Source organism: Phalacrocorax aristotelis, chromosome 22 (assembly GCF_949628215.1).
Source record: "Phalacrocorax aristotelis chromosome 22, bGulAri2.1, whole genome shotgun sequence".
Lineage (NCBI taxonomy): Eukaryota > Metazoa > Chordata > Aves > Suliformes > Phalacrocoracidae > Phalacrocorax > Phalacrocorax aristotelis.
The window spans coordinates 5,630,322-5,654,227 of NC_134297.1; the positions used below are offsets into that span (position 1 = coordinate 5,630,322).

General features: G+C 53.1%; 1 protein-coding gene across 5 annotated transcripts in view; it reads right to left on the reverse strand.

Annotated features, from left to right (window-relative positions):
* Positions 1–23,906, reverse strand: part of LOC142067489 (protein CEPU-1) — a 353,823-nt gene that overhangs the window by 19,154 nt on the left and 310,763 nt on the right. For all 5 annotated transcript variants that reach the window (XM_075116134.1, XM_075116137.1, XM_075116138.1 and 2 more), the window contains one exon: positions 10,920–11,045. In XM_075116134.1, the coding sequence (XP_074972235.1) occupies positions 10,920–11,045 (126 nt within the window). The remainder of the gene's footprint in view (positions 1–10,919; positions 11,046–23,906) is intronic.

Below are 23,906 nucleotides of genomic sequence, written 5' to 3' on the forward strand. Positions count from 1 at the left end.
GTGCTCCTGCATGCAACCGGCATTGCTCTGCAGGCAAAAGCATCCCCGTCCCCAGCCAAACTCGAGGAGCCCTGCTTTCCTCCGGATTTGTCTGAAAAACAGCCGCTGGCGGCCAGGACCGCAGGGTCCTTCTGGCTGCAGATTTAAACCCAAAGGCTTTCTCCGTAGGACAAGCTCTTAAGAAGCAATTGCAATCCAAGGCGTTAAATGGCTGTAACCTCAGTTAAGCTGTATTTCAGCCGCATTAAGAAAATATCCCTAGGATGGGAAGCGAGTGGTATAATGGCATTAGAGTGAAAAAAATAAGCATCAAGTCCCGGCTAAATCCATCCCCAGTGCTGGCAAGAAGTTATGGGGATGTGGGAAACTTTCCCTTCTCCCGCGTACCCCTGCACAGAGCTCCTGGCAAGCCCAGACATGCATTTCTGCAAACTGAGTATATTTTCTTTCCCTCCTCTTCCCCTGGGACTCCCCAAACTGTCTTCAACCCCCGGAGCCGTCCGAATCACGGCAGGGTGAAGCTCGCTGCCTCCCCTCCATCATCTTTAGTCCGTCTTTATTTTTTCAGACACGCTATTTTCCAGCCCAGTGGCCTTGCTCTGTCCCTCGTGTTTTATGGCACTGATGTCTCCATTTCTGGAGGATCATTCGCAATATTGCAGCTTACTGAGAGAAGCTGGGGGAAATGCACGGGCGGCGAGACGGATGGGCTCGGCTTGGCTGGGGAGCACGGGGGGCTGGCGAGGATGCCGTGGAGATGGGGAGCCATGGGCCGTGCCAGGAATTGCAGGGATGGGTGATGCTGGTCTCTGGGCACTGGGAGGGACTGGGAACAGGGAGACTGGAGACTGGGCTGGGTCCCATCTCTCAAGCCCATTATCCCCTCTCCAGGCCTCCTGTGAAGGTATTGGCCCTGCTACAGGTGCTGGGAGCGTAGCAAGAGGCATTGCTCTGCAAGGGAAAAGCCATTTTAAATAACAGCAGCGTATGACAGGAAGGGGGAAAACCCATGGGCTACGGCATTGCTCTGGCTTTAAATTATACTGTAGGAGGATAAAAATAAAAGAGAGGAAGACAGAAGGAGAGAGACCAGAAGGAAAAAGAATTGCCATTGTTTTACCAAGCAGATGGGAAAGTTCAGGGGATCAGAAAAAGACTATTATTATCTTGACTTGACCGAGAGAAGATGGGAAAGGAAGAGGCATTTTCTTCCCCTGCAGCGAGGAATGCAGTGGCAGAAGTCATTTCAGCAAAGAGTCAGAAAGAAACAGTGCCATCAGCTCCGGGAAGTGCCCGAGTTATCCCCACGGCCCGGGCACGCCACTGGGATTTGGCTTTTTGTCCTCTTCCCCCAGCAGTGACACCACATCAGGCACCGCTATTGCAAACACAGGGTGGTGGGCAGGGGAGGGCTAACCAGGGCGCACATCCGTCACCGCCTCCAGCTGCAGCAAGGTGCCAGCTGTGCCGCCAGATGTGCCTGCCGCCAGCGGCACTGCAGCTGTGGGCACCTCTCCGTGGCACCACCAGCCCTGGTGCAGTCTGCCTGCCCAGCCTCGTGGCAGCACCACCTGCCCCAGAGCAACCGCTCCATTTGCTACAAACCATTGAAGAATACACTAAACACACAACAAATCTCCCCGCTTTTCCTGCTGGCCACGTTACCCCGAGCTGTACAAGCGCAGCAGCGTTTCTCAGCCTCACCAGAGGCAAGGAAACTCTCTTTCTACCCACGTTTAGGCTAAGGGAAGGGCACAGCCCCGAAGCCCGCGGCACTAGCCAAGCGCAGAGACCAACAACTGATTTACAAGCTGGAGAAGACACTGGTGCAGCATCTTCCCTGCCAAGAATCAAAGCCATGGGACAGGGAAACGAGGAGGTGGAGCGCAGGTCTGCTCCGTCGGAGCATCCTTTGCCCACCACATCCCTCCTTGCTGCCAGTTTCTTTGCCACTCTCCAACTTTACTCCCTTTCCCTCCAGCAAATTTTGCATAGTTTCTCTCTTCTCCCCCTTTCCCCCTCTGCCACACAGTCCTCCTCTTGCTCCCTAAACCTCGCCTTGCCACCTTTCCTCCTCTTCAGCCACGTCTCTCTGCACCCCCCGGGATGCGGAGAGGGGCTGGCAACCTGCCCTGCCTAATCCTGCGGCTACTGACTCCTTGGGCACTTAATATTCACGACAGAGAGAAACATTTCACGGCGAATTGGACGCACATTCAACTGGAAATGGAAATTTTATGACTCTTCTCACTCTGCGCCACAGATTACACCAGCTGAGAAAACACGGAAGCAAATGAACAACCTGTGAACTGTAAAGTATATTAATAATGAAATCACAGCCCGGGAAATGAAGGCTTTATTCTGTTTATATTCTGCTCCATTAATAGAGAGCGCTCATGCTAGCTCCACCCCATTAGCCGGCAATCTGCGCCGAGGAAGAGTGCAAGGGCAGCAGGGGAACGGCAGCAGGGGGCAAAAACCTCCTTCCCACCAGGGCAACCATGGCAAGGGCAGGAGTTTGGCTAGAAGCGTGTCCTTGTGCTGCCTCCGCCGATGGACGGTGCGGGCAGGCGAACGCGGGAGATGTCTTTGGCCTCAGTGCCCTGCCCCGTGCAAGGCTGGTGAGCGGAGCCGATGTTACAAGGGAAGGAAGGGAGCAAAGGGCGACACCAGGGAAAAGGAAAGGCACAAATTTTGAGGGAAATCAGCTCCAACGCCATCAGAATCCCCCCAGCAACAGGAAAACCATCCATGATCAGCCTCGTGGCAGAACTGAGCTTCCTCCCTCTGCTCATTCCCATCTCCTGCCTGCTGGGGCTTGAGCATCTCCACCACCTCTCCGGGTGTCCTTCCCGGCCCTTGTCACGTCACCCCATCCCTCCAGGGATGGAGGCACCCCACTCGCACATCCGCAGCCCCGAGGCCGTGCCGATGGCTGCGGGACAGCAGTGCAGACCGAGCTGGGCTAAGCAGGGCTCGGGCAAATAAATATTTTGGTGCTATTCCCCCCGCACCCAGCCCTGCCCTTGGCTCGGCAGACCTGGGCCATGTGTGAGGCAGCCCAGCCGGGCTCTCTCCTCCCCGAAAACAACTGCGGCAGCTTATGCAAAGCACATCACGGGAGCTAAAATGAGCCGGAGCTGAGTTTTCTATAGCTGAAGCGACCCGGTGTTGACAGAATGGGGACGCATTTCCACAGCTCAGATTTTTATAATAATACCTCGGGGGAGTCTCCGGCAAAGTTTGGCCCAAATATAATTAGTTTGCACAGCTATTAGGGGCTGATAAAAGGTTTTAATTTGTGTGGAGATCTCTCAAATCTCAGACACTCCCGTCCCTTGCTCTTCCCCACGCCAGCTGAATGAAAGGCGAGTCCCAGGCAGGGAGCGAGCCGCTGACACAAAGCCACGCATTTACTGGGGAAGGAGGGAGCCGTGCTCAGCGCTGAAGAAGAGACAGAAAATCCAGCAAGCCGGCGGCGTGTTGGGTTTTGTCTGCCTCATCCCACCACGCCAAAGAAATAACTAACATAACCTGTTCTCAGCCGAGGGACTGCTGGGGATGGAGAAAAGCCACCGGCATGGGATGATGCTGCCGGCGGTGTGAAAACCGCCATCTCCGCACAAAGCCGAGGGTGGGATGCTCGGGCGGGGGGTGGCGAGGGTGTTATCACAGGCCACGGGAGCGCATAGAAACTTCCCCGGCTGCCCTAAACTGGTCCTGCCGCCGCTTCGCGCATGCAGGGCTGATGAGATTGTCATGCAAATGTCGGCTCGGGAGCCAGAAAAATAAATCTCTGATTTCCTTATTAACACCGCTTTGTACGGGGTGCCAACTCCCTCACGCCAGGCACGGCAGCAGCACCCTTCGGGAACATCTGTAACACCGCGGCGGCTCTCGCCCTTGCAGAAAAGGTAGCCAGCAACCGTCGGGACGAGAAGAAGGATGAAACATGGGGGTGCAGGCAGAGCTGCCTGCTTTTGCCCCCCAGTAGGGCAGCAACCGGCAGCACCGCTGCTGCACGAGAACGACGGGCCCACCTGCTTCCCCGGGCTGAGATAAGGGGTTGAGCACACTCTGCCTCTGGCGAGGAGGGAAAGCGTGACATTGCAAAGCTATGTTTAGGGAATGTGCTGAAGGAGAGCGGGTTTTTTTTCCCCTCCCCTCCTTTTCTTAAGGGAAAGACATTATCTCATTTGTAGCTGGTAGGGGTCTTGTTATTTTCGTACCGAGATGCATATTTTAAAGGCAGCTATGCCAAATATGCAAACAAATCAGCTCAGAGAGTTCATTTCCACCATGTGGGGAATCAAAAATATTACTTTATATATATACATGTACAAGTACATAATCTCCCATTGCTTCGAAAAAAGCAGGAGGAAGCAGGGCACGTCAGCGGAAGGGAAATGCTAAAAGAAGCTACCCACAACCAAGCGCTTAGCACTTGGCACGCTAACTGCGTTTAAGTCACTCCTCGAGGAAAGCAAACCCTAGAGCCCATGATGCGATGCTGCTGGATGCTGGCTCCTGCTGGGCCAGATCCTGCTCCCATGGGAGCCGATGGGGAAGCTGCTGGCGCTCAAGGGGCTAAATATTCACCCTGCTCCTGGCGGGATCCCGTTGCTGGTCGCAGCGCACGTCCCCAAGCTTTGCAAGCGACCCCTGGCAATGCCAGCCGCCAGCTCCTCCTTCACCACAACCATGCACAAAACTAGCGTCCATCTCAGTGCCTTCCTTCTCCAAGAGCGCTGCAACCGATTTATTTGCACCCCACGCGATGCAAATGGAGCCAGGCCACTGGTGACCCTTTTCCCGGCCGATCTGTCCGGCGTGCTCTGATTAAGCGCATATCAAAACTGGTGGCAGATTTACAGGTTAACAATGATTTAGTGGAGTGCACCGCAGCCAAATTAATGCCGGCTATAATGTAGTTTACCTCATTAAACAATGCACACCAAGATCCTGTCTGTTGTAAAACAATTGGTCTCTGAAGCCTAGTGTTCATCTTCCAGGGTTGCTGGGAGATAATAAATGGGTAATATTCCGGCGATAATGGTAATGGAGTCACGGCTCAGAGCTAATATTATGGCAAAGCAGTAATTATTTCAACAGTAAACAAGGGGACGGTTGAGCTGCCGACAGGATTGGAGCCGGTTGAAATGCTTCAGTTAATTTAGCTGGAGCCCAGGCCTGCAACTGCCTCCTGGAAGGAGGACGAGGTGTTCGGCCACCGAATGAGTCGGATGAGCCTCCGGGAGATACTTGGCCACCATGAGACCGGGGGGATGCGTGCAATGAGGTGAGGTGGGACGTCACATATGGCACAGTGACCAACCCAACGCTGCAGCTCAGGGCTGGCTCTGCGCTCCATCATACAGCCACGGTAGGAGGACTCGCGTCCCTCCTTCGAGACACCACTTGTGTTGGCTCACGCGTCATCTCCCCCAGTCCTTCTTCCTCAAGATGGGCTCAAAGACAGCGTTTCTGCAAGGCACTACAAGCTTTGGTTGGTTTTTTGTTTGTGTTCTGCTCGAGGCAATGCGGACAAATCTCCCTGCTGCCTGAACACCAAGAAAAGAGGTGAGGCGGGTGCTTGGCCTCCTCCAAAACCACCTGAACCCTCAACAGGAGACAAGAGACAGTGCAGAAACACGAGACCTGGGATGAACACAGAAACAGCCTTACACAAACCATCTGCTCACTCCAAGGGAGATTTCCCTGCTAAAAGGACCATCAGAGAGCACAACTTTCTGGCCTAAAGTTAATTAGGTGGCTTGAGGCAGGGTTAAAGGGAGCAACGTTGCGGGATGCTGAGCTGATCACTGTGAGGGACAAGGCAGCACAGAAGCAGGCGGAGATTTTCCCACCCAAGTGGATCCCCCTTTTCTTGATGCCTCCCAGCCAGGCTCCAGATCTCACGTCCAACCCACAAATATCCCCTGCCTCCTGTCCAGAAAGGATCCTGGAAAGATGAAGGCGAGCAGATGATGTGCTTAATGGACAAACTTCCGAGAGGGGAGGACGTGTTCCCTTCCCAGGGACAAGTAACTCTTCAAGCTGGATTTTTTTTTTTTTTTTTTGCAGTTGCTTGTCCTCTTGTTTTAAGCCCCCCCAAGAGTCAGAGAGAATCAATATATCCAAATATACCGGACTTCTCCCAGAGTCCCTTCGCTGGTTTGCTGCTGATGTATAGACAGATGATCTCATGAGACCTCTGCCACATTAGGCCACTGTGTCTCATCTATCTTAAGTGCATATCCGAGCTGTGATTACTACTGCGTCTGAGTGCCTCACGTCTTGAATGTATTTATCCTCTCATCGGTCCTGGGAGACAAGGGACTGCTGTTGTACCTTTTCCAGGGAGGACGTGGAGGGCCACAGAGGTTAAACGGACTGATTGGTGAGGATAGCTGGGCCGCGGCAACATCGGGACCCTCCGAGCATCTCCCCTGACTCGTGCCTCTGCGTTGCGAAGCACCCAGGCAGCACCTACCCCACAAATCACAGCTCAGACTCAGCTCAGGACTCTGGCTCCACATGGGATCTAGCTTTCAGTGCCGAGCCTAATCCTGAGATTAATGAGGGATTCCCACTATAAAGACCTCTCGATCAGACCTCTTAAGAGTAAATACACCATCAAGCCAAAGCGTAATGTTTTCCTACCCTGGCAGCCTCTGTCTTAAGCCTTACACCAGAATCCATCATACTACAGCAATAATCAAAAAGCAATTAGACAAAACCATGGCAGAAAAGTCCATCAAGGGTCGTTAAGGATGACGACTTGGATGCAGCCTCTGGCTCAGGACGCCCGTGCATGGCAGACCGGTGTTGGCCAGGCAAAGGTATCTGCATGCACACACCTAGTTTTCACACCCTTTCCTCGTGTCCCTGGCCCTGTCACGGCAGAATAACCCTGCTTGCTGTCTAACCACAGAGCTCTCGTTATCATTGCTACTAAGCCATGCCTGCTTCTCCTGGACAGAGGCTGCCGAGCCCTCATTCCTCCTGGGAGAACCCTCACTGCAATTCCTCAGCGCATTTCCCAGGCTTAAGGGAGGCACGACGAGTCTCGTGTCTGCAGCATGGATAAATATCCCCCGGTTAGCTCAACACGGTGCCGCTCGCTCCGCGCGCTTTGGCGTTGCCCTGTGCCCGGCAGCTCGGGGCGCCGCGCTTTTTCCTAGCCAAGAACGTGCAGCCTGCGTCTGCTGAGAGATGAAAAGCAACCTGACAACATGGCAATCGCCATGACAACATCAGTTACCCCCAAAAAATAAATAAAGAGCCCAGTAACTATGGAAACACCTGAGTGGCCAAAACCAGACTGTTACCTAGAAGGCCTCGCCGCAGTTTACAGATGGCATCGGCTCCGCAAGGCTGAGGACCATAATACAACCAAAGGCTTCGAAACAAACATGCTCGGCACCCATGGGTGCAAACACGAATGTGCATGGGCACACACAACGCCGCCTTTCAGCCGCCAGCGTCCAAGTCCCCTGCACAACCTACATATCGTCTGGAAAGGTGCTCTGCCTTCATGCTGGATGTTATATCCTGACCACAGTTATCTACATCCTTCTTTCCCTCTTTGCCCTCCTCCCTCCCTTCACTCTGCTGAGGATGTCTCTCTTGACTGCCATCCTAATGGTCTTGGCAGTACCGAGGTGCCAAGGGGGGATGGAGCCATTCGCATGCCAGATCTTGGCTTCCCAGTATGGTTTTGGTGAGCTGCAGTTTGAAGCCCCAGCCCAGGGCAGAGCCCCAGTGCCGTTAAGCCCCCTCCGCCGAGGCAGGAGAAGGTGTTACTAAACCAGCTCCCCTTCTTTTTCCACCTCAACCTGTTCAGCTGCATTATTAGGAGTTCCTGTGGGTTAGTACAGCATTACTGGGAGAAGAAATAAAAAAGGACAGAGAGGGGTGAGGCAGAGACAGAAGATAGGCTGTAACACATATTGGCTGGACTGGTAATGGGTTCGCGAGTCCTTTCTCCAGAGCCAGCATCCTGCTTTTGCTCATGGCAGGAGGATGAGGATGGGCGCAGGTAGGGCCAGCCACTGCACAAGGCTCTGAGCGGTGATGAAGGCACCGACAGGACCAGAACTCATGCGATTCACTAGCGGAAAACTCTTTTGCTCAGGGTCACTCAGCTCTTGAGTTATACAGGGAAAATGCTCCCAGCTGCAGGGAGCTCTTCCAGCCCCCAAACCAAACAGTGCCTCAAAAACAGGCTTAACGGCTCCCATAACATGGCAACAACTGCAGACACGAAAATTCAGCAGAGCTTACCAGACCAAGCCGCTAAACACGTATCGCACCGGACCAGAGCGATGCATGGGAGAGAAAAGAGCTGAGCGGTCCAGCGAGCTGGGAGTGCCTGGAAGAGGGTCTCGAGTGAGATCAGTGACCGGGAAGCTGGGCTGCTTTTGGTGTAAATCCTCTGAAGGACCCGACCGCACGCTCCCCCGGTGAGCAAACACTCTTATTTGCTCCATTTCCCACCAAGAGCTGCATAGTAGGCTTACAGCTGCCAAGAAAATAATAAAGCCCGTGAAGTGCCTTTGCACAGAGGAGCACTCGCCGGCGTAAGCATGGGGACCGGCTCCTTCAGCTACCGGCCTGCCCGTGCCTGGCACAGACAGCGCTATCAAAGCCTCTCCCCAGCGACATCGGTGAGAGCCGCTTACCCATCCGCTCTGTAAACCCTTAAATTATGCACCAGCTTTCCCTTAACTAATTCTCCCTGGTCCCTTTCCTCCACCACTCCAAGCGAGACGGAGAAAGATGGTGAGAAGGAACAGGAGGCGGCTCGCTCGAGACTTCCCCGGGGATGAGCAGCGAGGCAAACCTACACCTGAGAGGGGGGCTGGCAGCTAGCTTTGTGTCCCCGCTTGCTCCTGGCTCTCCAAATTAGAGTTTATCCTACTAGGGAAAGGGTTACCATCTCGGCATCTGCTGTGGCACCTCTGTGCACCTGCCCTGGCTCTTATTCCAGTGCCCACGCTTCCAATCCTCGTCTCTCCTATGTGTGCTGAATGCAAAATGGAGAAGTAGAGGTTCCCCCTTGGTGGCTTGGCAGACCCAGAGAGAGAAACAGAGGAGCTGCCTATGGAGATGGGTAGAAGTTGTCTCGGGCCACCTCTGGACTCAGCACCCTCCATCAGCAGGAGGCCAGACTCAAGTAAATCTCTGTGATCATTTGTTCCCTTTGAGTTTTGAAAGCAGAATGCCTAATCATGGCCAAAATCAGGTAAGAGCTGCTGCTGCAAATTACACAGCGCCACAGGTAATTTCTGATTAGCTCACTCTTCCTCTCCTGGTGCATCCTCAGTTTCCATAGCAGCTAAGTCCTAAGTAAAATGGAAACATCTGGTTCAAGCGCAGGTAAAGATTCCCTGGGGAAAGAAACCTGCTGGATGGCAGCAAACACTGAAAATAGCCCTTGCGAAAGACAGAGTCATCATAAGCCGGGAGCCTGGTTAGGAGAGGATGGATGGCGTGCGGGAGAAGACAGCGAGGGGCACGGGAGTGGGAGAGGAGCGTCCTGGGGGAGCAGGAGGGGATGCAGGAAGGAGAGCGGGGCTGCGGGGAAAACAAGTTGCGTGTGAAAAACAGGCAGCGAGGAGCTCAAGCGAGACAAAAAGACATTGTCAGGGTAGACAAGGGGGAGAGGAGAAAGAAAAAAAGGCTTCAAGGTGGGAGCACATGGACTGCCTCAACCATAAATGCTGCCTGATGGTGACAGATACAGTGACAGCTACTTCGATGCCATGGATAGGCCCTCGGGGCCGGCAAGGAGCACATGGATCTGGGCCCTGCGTTTCGCCACTCATCCATGCACAGACCCTGACCAAAGGCCACCCTCTCAGAGGCACGACCACCTGAGGTGGGTAAGTCAACATGTGCACCTTGGGGAGAACGGTTTTTACAGAGGCTCCTGTCAAGGGAAGGGGCTGAGATGCTGCCGACTCAGCTCGCTCTCTGTCTGGGCTATGGAGGGTGATGGATCTGGCCCAGCAGTTTGCTACAGCGCAGACAAATAGCAAAAAATCAATGGAGCTGCACCGAGACACCGCAGCCATCGTCAGGCAGCTGAACAGAGAGAGCAGACGCGGCGCCATCCATCACTGCCGCCGCCGTGTTCTTTCCTTCGGCTGCTGGACAGCCTGGCTGGGCCATCCCTGTGGAGAACTTGAGGCAGGTGACCCAGACAGCAGCCCACGTTGGTCAAACCTCAGGGGAAAAATGACTGAGGTCAGACCGAAGCGCTTAGATGGGATCAGAGGATCAGAGCCAGGAACTGCCTCTTGGCCAGGTGGCTCATCCCACCCAAAGCCCCCAGATCTCACCCCGCAGCTCACCGGTGAGAAACTCGCAGCCACCTGGGAATAACAGGGCAGTAAAATGCAAAGCAAATGCCAAAAAGCAGCTGGGAATGGTTTTGAAATCATATGCTCCCAAATGGGCACGTATGGGAATTTGCTTCCCAGCAGTCACACCCACACAGTTCTGCTCAGGTTTTGCTTACCGATTAACAAGGCCACCAATTAATGCTCTGTGTGTTTTCCTGCTCATTTGCACTATTTACAGTCTTCCTTTGAAGCAACGTGTGAGAATTCCCTGAAAACTTTTCAAAATAGGGCCGGACGAACCCATTCAATCCCTAAGCACGACAAGCTCAACCTGGTACCGACTTCCAGTCCTCCACACGAGCAAAACCATAAGCTCCTCTCCCAGACTGCCAAGATGGATGTTCCTCCACCAGAGTCACCAACTCCTACCTGAAATCACGTCCTTTCCGTGCATGTCACCGCCTCTTTCCAACTGAAGTACCACGCGAACCAGGCAACGAGAGCTCCCCAGCCACCTCCAAATGGAGCTGCGCCCTTCCCAGAATATTTCTGGTACCATTTGGGTCTTACCTTTGGGCGAGATGTGTCTCCAGGTGATTGTTGGGTCTGGCCTGCCCGTGGCTATGCAGGTGAGGCTGACATTGCCGCCCTCGTTGATGGAGATGTCAGAAGAGATCTCGGTGATTTTCGGAGACACTGCAATGACATAAAGAGGGAAATGAAAACGCAATCGGTTCTGCTCCGACTCAAATCTCAAAATGCGGGTGAAGGAGGCTGAGTTGCCTTCCTCCCGCCACCTCGACATGCTATGCAGTAGCCCATCAGTCTCATCTGACTTGACAGGAACACACAGGGGAAAGGGCAGGCAGGGAAGACAGGGTTGAAGCAGGAAGAAAGTGTAGCTAGAGGGGATTCAGTCATTTTAGGGAGGCTCAGGACAGCTTCTCCTCAACACCTCCATGGTGTGTGAGATGGTACTTCTTCCCCACCCCACTTGCAGTACTCATCCTGTCCTCCCAGCCATGACAAACCCTTCCCAGCAGAGCTGCACCTTACCGAGAAAACACCGCCCACCCCCTTCGAACTCCCCCAAAGGCAGCAGTCGCTCCTGGTGCAACAAGAGCGCCCAAAGCATGCACATGGCTTGCAGGTCTTTCTGCAGCTGTGCAGGCTCTCTGTCACACCCTTGCAACCAGAAAAGCACCAAGAGGAGCTGGGCATTAAGACAAGAAGTCTTCCAAGGAGCCTCTAAGGTTTACCACTGTGCAAAGGAAGGGAAATTCGATCGGGATGAAAACCATGCGGCTGCATCGTGGCCGTCACGAACACTCGGGAGCAGGTCAGATACACGGGGCCCAGACCCAAAGAGAGGGCACACAGAGGGTTGGGGGGGTGATGAGAAGGGGGGCTGAGAAGGGGAAGGGATGAGGAGCAAGCAGGGAGCACTCGGCCCCTGCTGCTGCACGAGCGGAGGACGCGATGCGGCAGCCAGGGAGGGCTGGGGTTTCTACAAGCTCTACGGCAGGGCTGTATGTGAAAAACGATCGGCTGCTGTTATCAGCCTGCACTTGCAGAACATAATAAAGACCATCACCTTCCTCGGTTTATTTTTTTTCAGGCCATTCTCCGGAGCCTAGCAGCGGATTGGCACCCCACTGCGGTGCTTTGCAGGAGAGTCACAAATCACTTGCAAAGCATCCTGCTCCTTCCACCCTCCCTGGGCGAGCCCCATTCATCGACCCGCTTGAAGCTGCAGCCCAGACCACTGCAACACCCCTATCCCTGGTTTGGACCCCACTCCCGAACACCCCTGCCCCGCCTCTCCCCACCGAGCCGGGGCTGCGCCGAGCTGGAATGACTGCAATGGCCTTGCACGCATTGCCTCTGCTGTGCAGGTAAGTAATTTATTGATCTGTAAAGCACTCCAAGACGCTCTGGAAGGGATTATGTCATGCCAGTGCCGTGCAATAAAATAAAAAATGATGGATTTTTTGTGAACATGAGGGTGATTTAGGGTTTGTAGTTGGAAGTGTAGTTAAAGTACATTTTAAGTGGAAATCAAGGTGGGTAATGAATTATTCTCTGTTTTGAAGGGCTTCTGGGAGTTCATTTTTTTGCTGCTCTGGGCACGACAGCTAATCTGCTAATCATGCACCGGAGGACAACTATGGATCAGACGCTCCCAGAACAGTGGGGGCTCTGAGGCAGGACAGTGGAGGGCATGAAGATGCCACCCAAAAGAAATATTAATATGCATCAGTGTCATTAAGCCCAGCATAAGGGGACGGCACATGCCTCCTGGGACCACCCGCCCGCACGGAGCTGGGAGATGCTCTGCCAGTAGCCAGGTAGTCCATTGAGGAGATGCAATTCATTACAGCGGCGCTACAATTGCCCCGCCGTGTTTCTGGCGCGGCTGGGACTACCAGCCAGGAAACCCATGTGCGCTTTAAAAAGACTGAGCTTACGGTCTGGCCAGCAAAAATAGGCCAAGGAGGTATTATCGTTGCCGTTTCAGAGAGGTGGAAAGAGACAAGCGGAGGTGCAGTGAATTGCCCGCCATCACCCGGGAAGAAGCAATAGCTTCCAGATGTAAGTCCTGACAAAACTAGAGCAATATCTATCATCTTCAATGCGATGCTCGCTAAATCACAAAGAAAGCTTTCTGATGTACTTAACTCCTGAATCCACATCAACCCAATTCAGCTTGTTTTGCAGAGCTCACCGAGACTTAAAAAACCATCAAGTCAGGCTTTGCACTGTGATTCTGGTACCGCGCACGTGGATTTGCACCCGCCCAGGCGAGAAACAAGAATCTGTAATCAAATCCACTGACCAGATTCTGAAACGTAATTAAAACAAATTAAACTTGGATTTCCAAAACCACGGGCATTACATCCTCCTCCTCAGCAATACAGCAGGGGATTTAAATTTTGCTCAGACCAGGCAGAGGAGGAGAGGTGATCGTGTTGCCGGGCAATGGGACACTTTGCAGCTCTCTCTGACAAGTGTAAAAGCAGCTCGAGCCGCTCGTGCGCCGGGGAAAAAGCCCACCGTGCCCCCAGTGAGCTTGGGACACGCTCGGGGAGAGACAATTTACTGCAGCCCATCTGGGACGAGATGAGGCAGGGATGGCTGGGAAGTAAACCAGAGCGACAACAACGTCAGCAAAGTCGTTAGCTAACCCTTAAATTAAATGTGCAGTGGTAGGATTTAACACGACAGTTATTGTATGCTAATTAAACGTTTGAATAATTAACCACACGAACTATTTAAAATGCCTTTCTGGAGACTGAGCAGGTATGTTGTTAGGCTTTTACCACACTAGGGAGGGAAAACTTAATAAATGATCACAAGTATATATTTAATATTATTTAATGGTCACCAGTGCTCGCATTCCCTCTGCACTGAAACGCTTTCACCGTCAGTTGGCATTGCTGCAGCAATGGGGCAGAGGAGAAATTTCTTATGTTGAACATGGGACACAGATGGAGCCGCGCCCCTATGGGAATGAATAAATAAATAAAGCTAAATAAATGCAGGCTTCCCAGGCGGGAACCCTCTCCTTGTGGGCAGTCCTTTTGTGTTCAGCATCTCTCTTGCTCAGAAGTGATTAAACATGGCAGTGTTGGCCAAGCTGCTCCAGTTACACAGCGCAGATTTCCCCAGAGACGGGCTGGTGTTTTATCGATCCGACTACTTCTTTTCTCCCCCTATCCTTGCCATGATGATGGGAAAGGTCTCTGGGCTGCTCTCAGCTGCTGCAGCCCTCCGCAGGTGACCAGGCCATGCCCCCAGTTTGCCCGGACTTGGTGCCCCCTCGCGCACACAGAGTCCCGGGGACAGAAAGCAGTTGCTTAAATATTTAACCAAACCATATGGTGTGTTACACGTTCAAGGATGTTCAGTCAGGTGATATATGTCTTTATGGATCCAAGCATATGCGCTTGCCTACACAGATATATTCACTGGCGCACAGACACCCTCCTGCCACTGGCACTGACTATATCCCTGCTATGCTTTTGCCTCCAAACACCCTTCCCAGAGCCAACGCAGGTGCAAAAGCTCACGCATCCCATGTATGTACCCCTTGGCCCTGCCATCTCCTATCACCGCTACCTCCCCATTCGCCTTGCCTGCATGCAATGGCCACGCAGCTGCTTTCCTCTCCCCAACACCGTGTCCCTGCCGCGGCCCTTGGCACAACTGGGCTTCCCAGGCACCCCAAATTTCAGCCACACATCAGGCAAGAGGCAGGGGGATCCCTGAGTATTAGGGGAGCGTGGATCTGGAGCAACGTCTCCACCAGAGACAGGGAAGGGGACCTCAGACGAGCCTCACCAAGGTGGGTGCCTTCAAGGAGTAATTCCGTACTTTTGCCATCACCACCTCCTTTCTACCCAGTTTTGGGAGCCAAGCAAGTAGTGCAGAAATACACGTGTCACCCTTCCAGACCTGAAAACCCCTTCTCGTGGGGGAGCTGGGCAGAGCGGGTGCTTGCCCCAGCAAAGCGCCCTGCGCTGCGCGGGACCGGCAGCCCCCAGCAGCAGCCTGCGAGTGAGCGGGCTCTCCCGGTAAGCCTAGCAGCGCCTTGCTTTCCCCTCATAAAACATGCAAACCTCCATCTTTCTGCATGAGCAACATCTGCTCCAGATCAAAGGGAACAACAAAGAACAAATACAAAAGCATCTCGAAGAAAGAAAAAGAGGGAGATTCAGACCTGCGTTCTGCAGGCGATCTGTGATGTGCGCTGGCAGCTTCCCGAACATCAGGCTGCTGCTGCTCCTGCTTTTAATAACAGCTTCTTGCCGCTGTCACCCACAGACTTCCCCCCGTGTTTTACAGAGCGCTGCTACCACGGGTCCTGCCTCTGGGGTTCGGCGAGCGAGAGCGCTGGGTGCCCCAGCCCTGCTCGCGGCGATGCTACGAGTAAAGTGGAGCCCACACTCCCATGCTGACCATGGAGGGGTCCACCAAGGCCAGCTGGGACTGGGTGCCAGGAGGGACCCCAGTATCGGGCCCCCCATACAGCTCCTCCAGGTTGCACCCAGAGCGGTTCCCACTTCTCTGGCAGCAGCTGCTGGGCTGGGAAAACGTGCGGTGCTCCGGCTGCCACAGTGCCAGGCACCTCCATCATGCCTTCTCCCTCTTCTGTGTTCAAACCCTTTCTGCTTGTTAAGGCAGAGAGCAAACCGAGATACCTGCGCCTCCAATTACAGGTGCATTGTAATGGACTTTTAAATCAGTTTGTGCCACTCTAACACAACCATAATTAAGAGAAAAGCAGAGAGGGCTTCATCCTTCCGTCATATCAACACAGCTCGGGAGCCGTATTGAAGTCCACGGTGTGCGAGGACGGACAAACACAGCCTCAGAGCCCGTTCCAGCTACGCTGCTCGGCCGCGTAGGCTTGCGTACAAAATCCTTACAATTACAGGAGCCGATCCTGCCCCCTGGGGCTGCCTCTGCCCTGGGTTTGCACAATTACCACCCGCTGGCGTGCCGGGTTCGGCTCGGCTTTGCCAAGGGGCCGAGCTCTCTCTCTGCGCAAACCTGGCAGCGGCCAAAGACGTGAAGAAAGCAGCCTGAAAATGAAGAGGACATACGTAACGACCTTAATATGCAATTAATAAATAACTAATGGCAATTGCTCATTTTAAGGCAAGGCGTAATGAGATGTGTCATACGGCACCGAGAAGTGTCTAAATGATTTCCCAAGTAGATAACGGCTCCTGTTGCAGCAACGCTCTCCCGAGCTTGGAGGACACAGAGTTTTTTACGCCCGTCTCTGCAGCAGGTTATATGGCACGGCATCGTAATAAGTCAGAGGAGGAGGGGGAAAACAAGACGTTTCCAATCATTCATTAGTAAAGTATTTGTGAACGCGGGTATAATTCACCGCATAAGCAGCAGGGTTTCTGCAGACAAACTTTATAGCTAAGTGCCAAAAGGGAGCCCAATCTGATTCCACTTACAACAGTATAAATCAGCGATACTCCTACCACAGTCAACAAGGCATGTGCCAGAATAAACATGGCACGAAAGGAAACTCGGGTCTCCAGAACAAGGACATTTCCTGACTTCTGGATGGGTCCAGCTCACGAACCTGGATCCAGGCTGCCGCTACCCTAAGGGGCCAGGGTGCTGCCTGGCTAGATCTGCTCCCCTGCTTTCAAGGCTCTGAAAGGATCTACATCTGAAACCCACAACACCCAAAAACCCAAAGAACCCCATAAAGACATCAGAATAGTTTTTGCATTGCTAACCATGAAGAAATGCAGAGGGAGCAAGGACCGTTCGACGTTCCGCTCCCTGTCTAGACAGACCTCATTTTCAGCTCCATGCACGCCACGTGGAGCAAGGATCTCGTTTCCAGTTTTGCACCCCAAGCCACCTGGGATTGCCCCCTGCAAGTCAAGCAACGCCTCATAAAAGGCAGAAAATTGAAGGATCTCAAAACCTTAAGACACCTGCATCATCTTTCCAGCATTATTGACACCTCCCCTCAAAGCACGACAGCCTCTCTCACAGCTACCTCCACGGTGACCATCAAACTGACAGCGACTCCATCTCACCCTGCTCGGGGATGCAGGGTCCCCAGCTCTGCCCCTCTCATCCCACCAGGCGCCGGTGGAAGCTCCGTCAGACCCCCTGGGAAACGCCCCTGCATGGGGATGAGCCCCAGCGTGCCGAGGGCACCCGAGAAAGTTTGAAGGCGACTTCTTGTTAATACAAAGCTTGTCAAACCCATCACCTAGAAATGCTGAATGTCTTTATTAGATTCCTTTATCTCCCCCTGAGATCGGAGGGACACGACGAGATGATTCTCAGCGGAGATGTCATCATCCAGAAACTAATTAAAGGCTGCGCGGGAAGTCGGGCCACGCGCACTCTGGAGAACAAAACGCATTAGCAACCCGAGTCGAGAAAAATATTACAAGTGAACTTCAGATCAGAAAGGGCGAGCTAGGGATTTGACAATAGCTCTCTTCTCCCTGTCTTTCCTCCTGCTCGTCCACACACTCCCTCGTCCTCAATAGCTGTCTCCCAGCAGAAGCAAGCTGCCCCGGATCTCCAGGCTGTCTGGGACCGTTCCCTGCACTCCCATCTCCTCAGGGATGCAGGACAACACCAGATTCTCTCTTCCACCGGGTCACATTCCAGGAGAAAATAATGATTTGTGGAATTTCCTTTTTTTTTTTTTAAACGTTAGAGAAGCCTCCTTGCTGCGGGTCAATAAGCTTCAGAGAAGGACGGCTTGATGCTTGCACCACTCCCTGCTCCAGAGGAGTCCAAAACGGCAAAACGCTTTGCCTCTTTGGGTCTCATCTCTCTACCAACACAATGACAAGTATTTCTCTTCCTCGCATGCTTATTATGAAGACAACAGCGTAAGAGATTATAAGATACCCAGAGCCTATGGTCACAGGAACTGTAGATGGGGAGATTTCTGCGTAGGGACAGCCCTACTAGGCACGTCCTTTGTGTAGCTAGGGCTCACATAAGCCAAGATGCACAGATCTAGTTTAGGGCATGCATCCCGAGTGGATGTTCCTGCAAATGGAACTTCCCAGTCAACCTGGAGTCTCCTGTACCAACGAGGAGCAAGTTTACACAATATTCCTCATCAGTGCACGCGGCCCTGCTAAACTCGGCCTGAGACCTCAGCTCCTTTCCCCAAAACCAGCCAGAGGGCAAAGGGCCATGTCCCGCACCGACTGTGCAGGTCCTGCTGCCAGACAGTTGGGGGGCTCTCCCTGTGCCCCCCCAGCCCTCCATCCACAAGAAGGGAGCATCACGCAGAGGGCAGAGCACGCCGAACTGGCCCTGCGCCACTTTGCTTGTCAAAAGGGACCCAGCAGGAACAAAGGAGCTCAAACATCCTTTCCAAAGATAAATCAGATGCTCTAATGCAGCCTGCATCTCCAATGAATACAGGGCAGGTGTCTCTGAAGTGAAGTATTAGTTAAAATGATGCTCTTTAAATTACATTTCGGCTATTTCAGGCAGACAGGTTGTGTGTGGGTTGGGTTGGGCTTTTTTATGATCTATCTAGAGGCTTAAAAAGACACAGAGAGAAATAAATCTCCCTTCCATTAAAAACACACTATGCTCTTGCATATTTGTTCTTATCTCCGCGCTCTCGCACTCGTGCTCCCTCTCCCCCGACTCGAGCGCAAAGTAAGTGTTTATGATTACACTTTCCACACTGACACTAATCTAATTCGAGGAGCCGCGCAGCCCGTGCCCAGGGAGAGCGTGGCAGCTTGCCCGCCCTTGCAGGAGGATGAGCGGCGCTCCCCAAAATACTGCGCCGGCCGCCTGAAGGTTTTACTTCAAAAACCATCGAGATTCGTGGCGTTAATGTGGAACCGAGTGAAAGCCCCAAGTTTTGATTAAATTGGGAGTGAAACCTATTTGTATCTTCTGGGTCTATGTCCTTTTCACTTCTATTCGTCTATTTACATCCCTCCTCTCCTCCCAAGCTCCCCTATGACATCTTTGACACCCTCAGACCGCACTGCACTAGGGGCTGTACCGACAAGACACAAAAAATCAGCCTTTGCCCCGTGGGATTCTCGACGAACACGTGAAAAAAGAGACAGCAGATGGATGCAGGCTGCATCCTCAGCCCTCCCAGGCACCACTCCTTGCAAACTACCTTTAGGCACCACGCCGGCATCCAGCTTAGGGGAGGGGTTCAATGGGGAGCAAGAGATGGATGCGCAGAGAGTTGCCCTCATTGGTGCAGGGAGCAGGGCTGGATGCAAACAATCTCTAACAACACAGGTGCTGTTGCCATCACCGTTTGTCCCCAAACCGCCCCTTTCTTCCTGTCCTTCCCAAGCTTTCTGCACTACCGGGCTCCAGCTCTTGCAGGTGCCTCCTCATGCTCCAGTCAGAGCCTTTACTTCTGCTTGGGCTTCTTCCTGTGATCACCTTTGCTCTGGTGAAAAATTAATGGGTCAGGCAGGGAGCACAGCCCTATTATTCTCTGATTAGGTGGTCTGGAGGCTGCTCCTTGTGACCAGAACCTTTGTTCATCTGCTTATGAAGCGGGAGGTCAGCAAGGCCCAGCAGTTCAAAATTAACAGCAGGTGAGGCGATTTATGCCTCCAGATGCTGCCGCCCCTCCTGTCCCCATGGGGACACATCTCTTCACCTAACACTTGTGAAGCCATCCATCACTCCGGCAGAGGCAGATCTACCTTCCCAAAGCTGCCCTGGTCCACTCCTTCGTCCCCTTAGTAATTTCTTTACACAGCCCTGCTCTTGCAGGATCTCCTCCCTGGGCTCCAGGAGCTCCCTCAACCTTCCTCGCTCCTCCCGTGGAGTACCTCTGGTCCTGCACCCTACTGCGCACCCAAGGGTCGACGAGGCACCTTGGTAGCACCCACCCTGACCCAACACGCCAACTGCCTCAAGCCCAGGGGATCAACCCAAGGCTTGGCCAAAACTGCCAGAAGCAAGCAGGAGAGCAAACATCAACAAGCCAGAGACCGTGTGATGATGCACACCATCCTTCCCACACTTTAAAACGTCCTTAAAAGAGCAGTCTTAGCACCGCAAGGTTTAGCTTTCAAAGTCAGCAAGGGTAGAGGCAGGGTTGGTCTCTGCTGCCTCAGTTCCCCTCCCCAGCTCACGCTCCCCGAGGACAATGCCTTCCCCGCAGGTATTTCCAATGGGCCGCACGAGATGAGAGCACTGCGGTTAAAAATTAGTCACCAGGCGGTAGAGAGCACAGCAGGGTATCCGTGTACGCAGAGGGGCAATTAAAATTTCATTACCAAATTTCAACCCAAATAGGCGATGTTTGACAGAGTTAAAAGCAAGGGGAAAGGAGGGAGCGATGCTACCGCAAGGCAGGGATATCGGTGTGCCTGGAGTACGCGGGGGCTGTTCTCCTTTTCCGTTAGGACTGCTCCTACACTTCCCGTTCCTCCTAAAGGAAGCCCTCGAGCCTTCTTGGCCACCCTGGTGCCTGTGAGAACGCAGGAAAAGCCACAGGGAGTTATTTCCCCCCAGAGCATCTTTTAATTTCCCTATTTGTCTTTCTAATGCCCAGCCTCATCAACGGCACCATCTATTCCCCATGTGCTCCTGCTTTTCATGGAAGGACCACTTTTACCCCTTCCTTCCTATGCCTCCTTCTCCTCCCATTTAATCATTTTGGAGGCTCTTTATCCACAGTTTCCTTTCCTTTCTTTCCCTTTCATTTTTAAAACCTGTGATTCTCGATTCAATATCATTACTGTTCTTAACTTGGCTCGAGCCTCTTTAATTAAGTTACTTTCCATTATTTTTTATCTAGTCCATTTGTCTACATCCCCTGCACCCTCCCTCATTCTTCCTTTCCTCCCCAAGGCAGGCTGGGTATGAAATCTTACATTTCCATTTGGCTAACAATCACTTTGAATTTTTAAATGCTATTAAATTGGATCACACCAGTCACTGGACTGGAGTTGTCGAGCTGTGATATTTACTCGCACCAGTCAAAGGGAAATGAAATTGCAGTGGCGCGGAGGGGGGAGGCGATGGGGGAGCTCAGATTTATTCTGCCTGCGGTACTTGCAAACAGGCACAATCCCTTTGGATTTTCAAGCGAGTTCAAAGGAAACTCTTACGCTACACCATGAATGTATTGTAATGTCTTTAATAAATCAATTACTTGTTGGCAGGGAAGTGTCACTGCATCTCCAATCCTTGTAATCACCTCAGCCTTGCTGTGTTTTAAGTGCTGAAAAACCACGGAGGTAGACGGGGAGCCAGAAGAAGCATCGGCATAGGGCAAACCAGAGACAGCACTTCTGCTTCGTCTTGCCAGCCAAAGCCGAAAGATGCAGAAAACAATTAGCATCCTGCAAAAACCTACGCGCCCGGTGACCCCCAGCACCAGAATAAGGAGATCACGGTGCCGGAGGGACTCTGCCAGCACTGCAAGGGGCCCGCCCTTCCCAGGGCAGCTCCCGGGATGCAAAAGCCTGGGAGGGAGGACCACGACAGGTTCGCCAAGAACCCCAGGTATTAAGCCTGTGGCAATCGGAGCAGCCCCCTGCTCCCATCTGCCTGGGGCTGAGCATCGCTCTCGCAGGCAATTTGCAAAGCAGCGCTTTCCTACAGCCCCCAGGAGCGAGACAACCTTTCGCTGCATGTTAATTAGGGGCCTGAGTTTTGTACTCCTGCCTTCGGGAGGGTGCCGGTATTTCAATTTTGCTAAAAGAGGCCTTTTCTACTCGAAAATTTGCTAAAAAGAAAGAGAGCAGGATTTGATTACAAAGCAGTCCTGGCCAAATCCAGCCCCTCCTCCCCTCTCTCTGCTGACAACATCCTCCCCTCCACAACAACAATCATCTGAGCACAAACAGACAACGAAGCTTTTCAGAAAGTAATGAACTCTGGTCAGAGCCAAGGCAGGAAGGGTTTAATGTTCAGCTCGGAAAGCTTGGCGAGGCCATCAATTATATAGCCCTGCTGCTGAAGGAGCGAAAAAAAAAAATAATATTTCAGACAGACTCGGCCAAAACGAAAAGCTAGGGAAGGAAAACACTGCGAGAGAGATTTAATTCCATGAGTGGAGAGAAGTGTTTGCAAAAGAGGAGGAGGATCAAAGGCTGAAGCTCTCGGACTGGCTGGGAGGAGGAGGGATTACAAGGAGGGCAAACCATGAAGAGACATCTCTGTTGACCCCTCGTCTCGAAGCGGGTCCGGGCAAGGACAGCCCTGGGTATAAAGTGGGGAGCCCGTTTGCTGCGAGGGCTCGGTGATGGGGAGGCTTTGGCAGTGGTGGGGGTGGATTGAGACCTGTTCATCTCATCTCACGTAGGACAGCAAGCCAGGACGGGGTCTGTCGCCTCCACTGCCTCATCCCAGTCTTACACTAGATGCTACCAAGAGCGAGGAGCCCAGAGCTGAACCCTCTGGGCATCTCTACTGCTGGCGTGGTGGGACCAGCAGCCCGGGCTTGAAAAATGAGTACGTGGGTCCACCTAGAGCAACGAGACCTCCCTGTCCTCTTGCCTGCACCCGGTGGGGCTACGTTGCAGGGTTCTTCCAGGGATCCCTCCCTGCACTAATGAAGCAAGCCACCTCGTTTCTGAGGGATGGGGCAGAGGGGACTCACTGCTATCCCACACCACCAGCTTCTCAAGCAGACAACAGGCCAGACCCAGAAAACCCAAACCAGAAATATTTCAAGACCATATTTCCACGTCTTGTCCGAAGGTCCTTGCCTTTTTGTTCTCCACTTCCCACTTTTCCTCCCCCTTCTCCTTTTCCAAATCTCTTTCTCCCCCATTGTAGCACCAGAACAGACAGGAAAAGGGTAAAAAGAGATCACAACTCTCCCAACGTTTGTGTTCAACTCCCCTTTTACAAGCTTCAACCTCTCCTTCAAGACCAAAGCAAAACCAGAGCAGAAAACACCATGTTTTCTCCCTGGTCCTCCCCTCCGTTCTCCCACAGGCTCAGTGACCCCCTCCAGCCCATTCTTAAGCTCGTGGATATTTGCTGGAGGTTTTCTAGCACTCGGTGCCTGCTGCGAGAGGCAGAAGGGCCAGGCCGGCTCTTCGGCAGCTGTTCCCTTGGCTTCTCCTTTATCTCCAGCATTGTGTTCACATCTGCTTCCCCCTCTGCCTCTTTCCCTGCCGCTGGGAGCCTGGTTTTAAATCACTGCTCAGCACTGGCTGCCAGGCGCGGGTGTCATGCTGCCCAGCATGCCCCGTTTGGATGGGTGTCCAAAACCCATTTGCAAGGCTCCCCCTCCTTTTCTTCCCCCCCCCCCCCCCATCCTTTTTTTATCCTCCTGAACCTGCCAGCGCTGCCACACTGCTCTCCCCTCCTCCCTTTTGGCCGCGGAGCTATCTTGGCCCTGGAAACATGTTCAGACACCTGGTTGCTGGCAGCGCGAGGCTTTGGCAGCGGCTGGCTGCATGCAGCTCTCTGATAGGGAAAGGGAAGCGAGCGGGGTCCAGCCGGTGCGGGTCAACGCGACCCACGTTGGCTATCGGGGACGTGCCGGTGGCCACCTGCACCGCCTCCGCCTGGCCGGTGGCTTTCTGGAGCTTGGCGCTGGCGGCAGTCCCACCTCCCGCATCTCTCTGGCTTTGCCTGGAGTTTTGGCCGAGGCCAGCTTCTGGTTTCACTGGGGATTTGCACGCTAGAAAAACACAGCTTTGTACAGCATCGCCCAGGAGCTGCGTTTTAAGGGATGCATTTAGGACAAGATATCACCATCTGCGGCTCCCTTCCCCGGCAGAGAGCACTGCTCCTAAGCATGGCAATTTTGGCAGAGCAAGGCAGCAAAAACCCTAGGGAGCAAACAGAGCAGGGCACGTGGAGCCACTCTGCCCATGCAGTGGCTCCAGACTATATTCCCCTCTCAGATTGCAATTTCTCCATACTATCAAAAAAAAAGCGGGCTATATCCTTCCCCCTGCCAATAACGTACAAACTTCCCTGGAAAGCTTGGCTGATGCCTCCCCAAGCTCCTTTCACCCGTGGTCTGTGCAGGACTGCAAGCCAGGATCCCCATGCACGCCACCTTCGATGGCAAAGGCT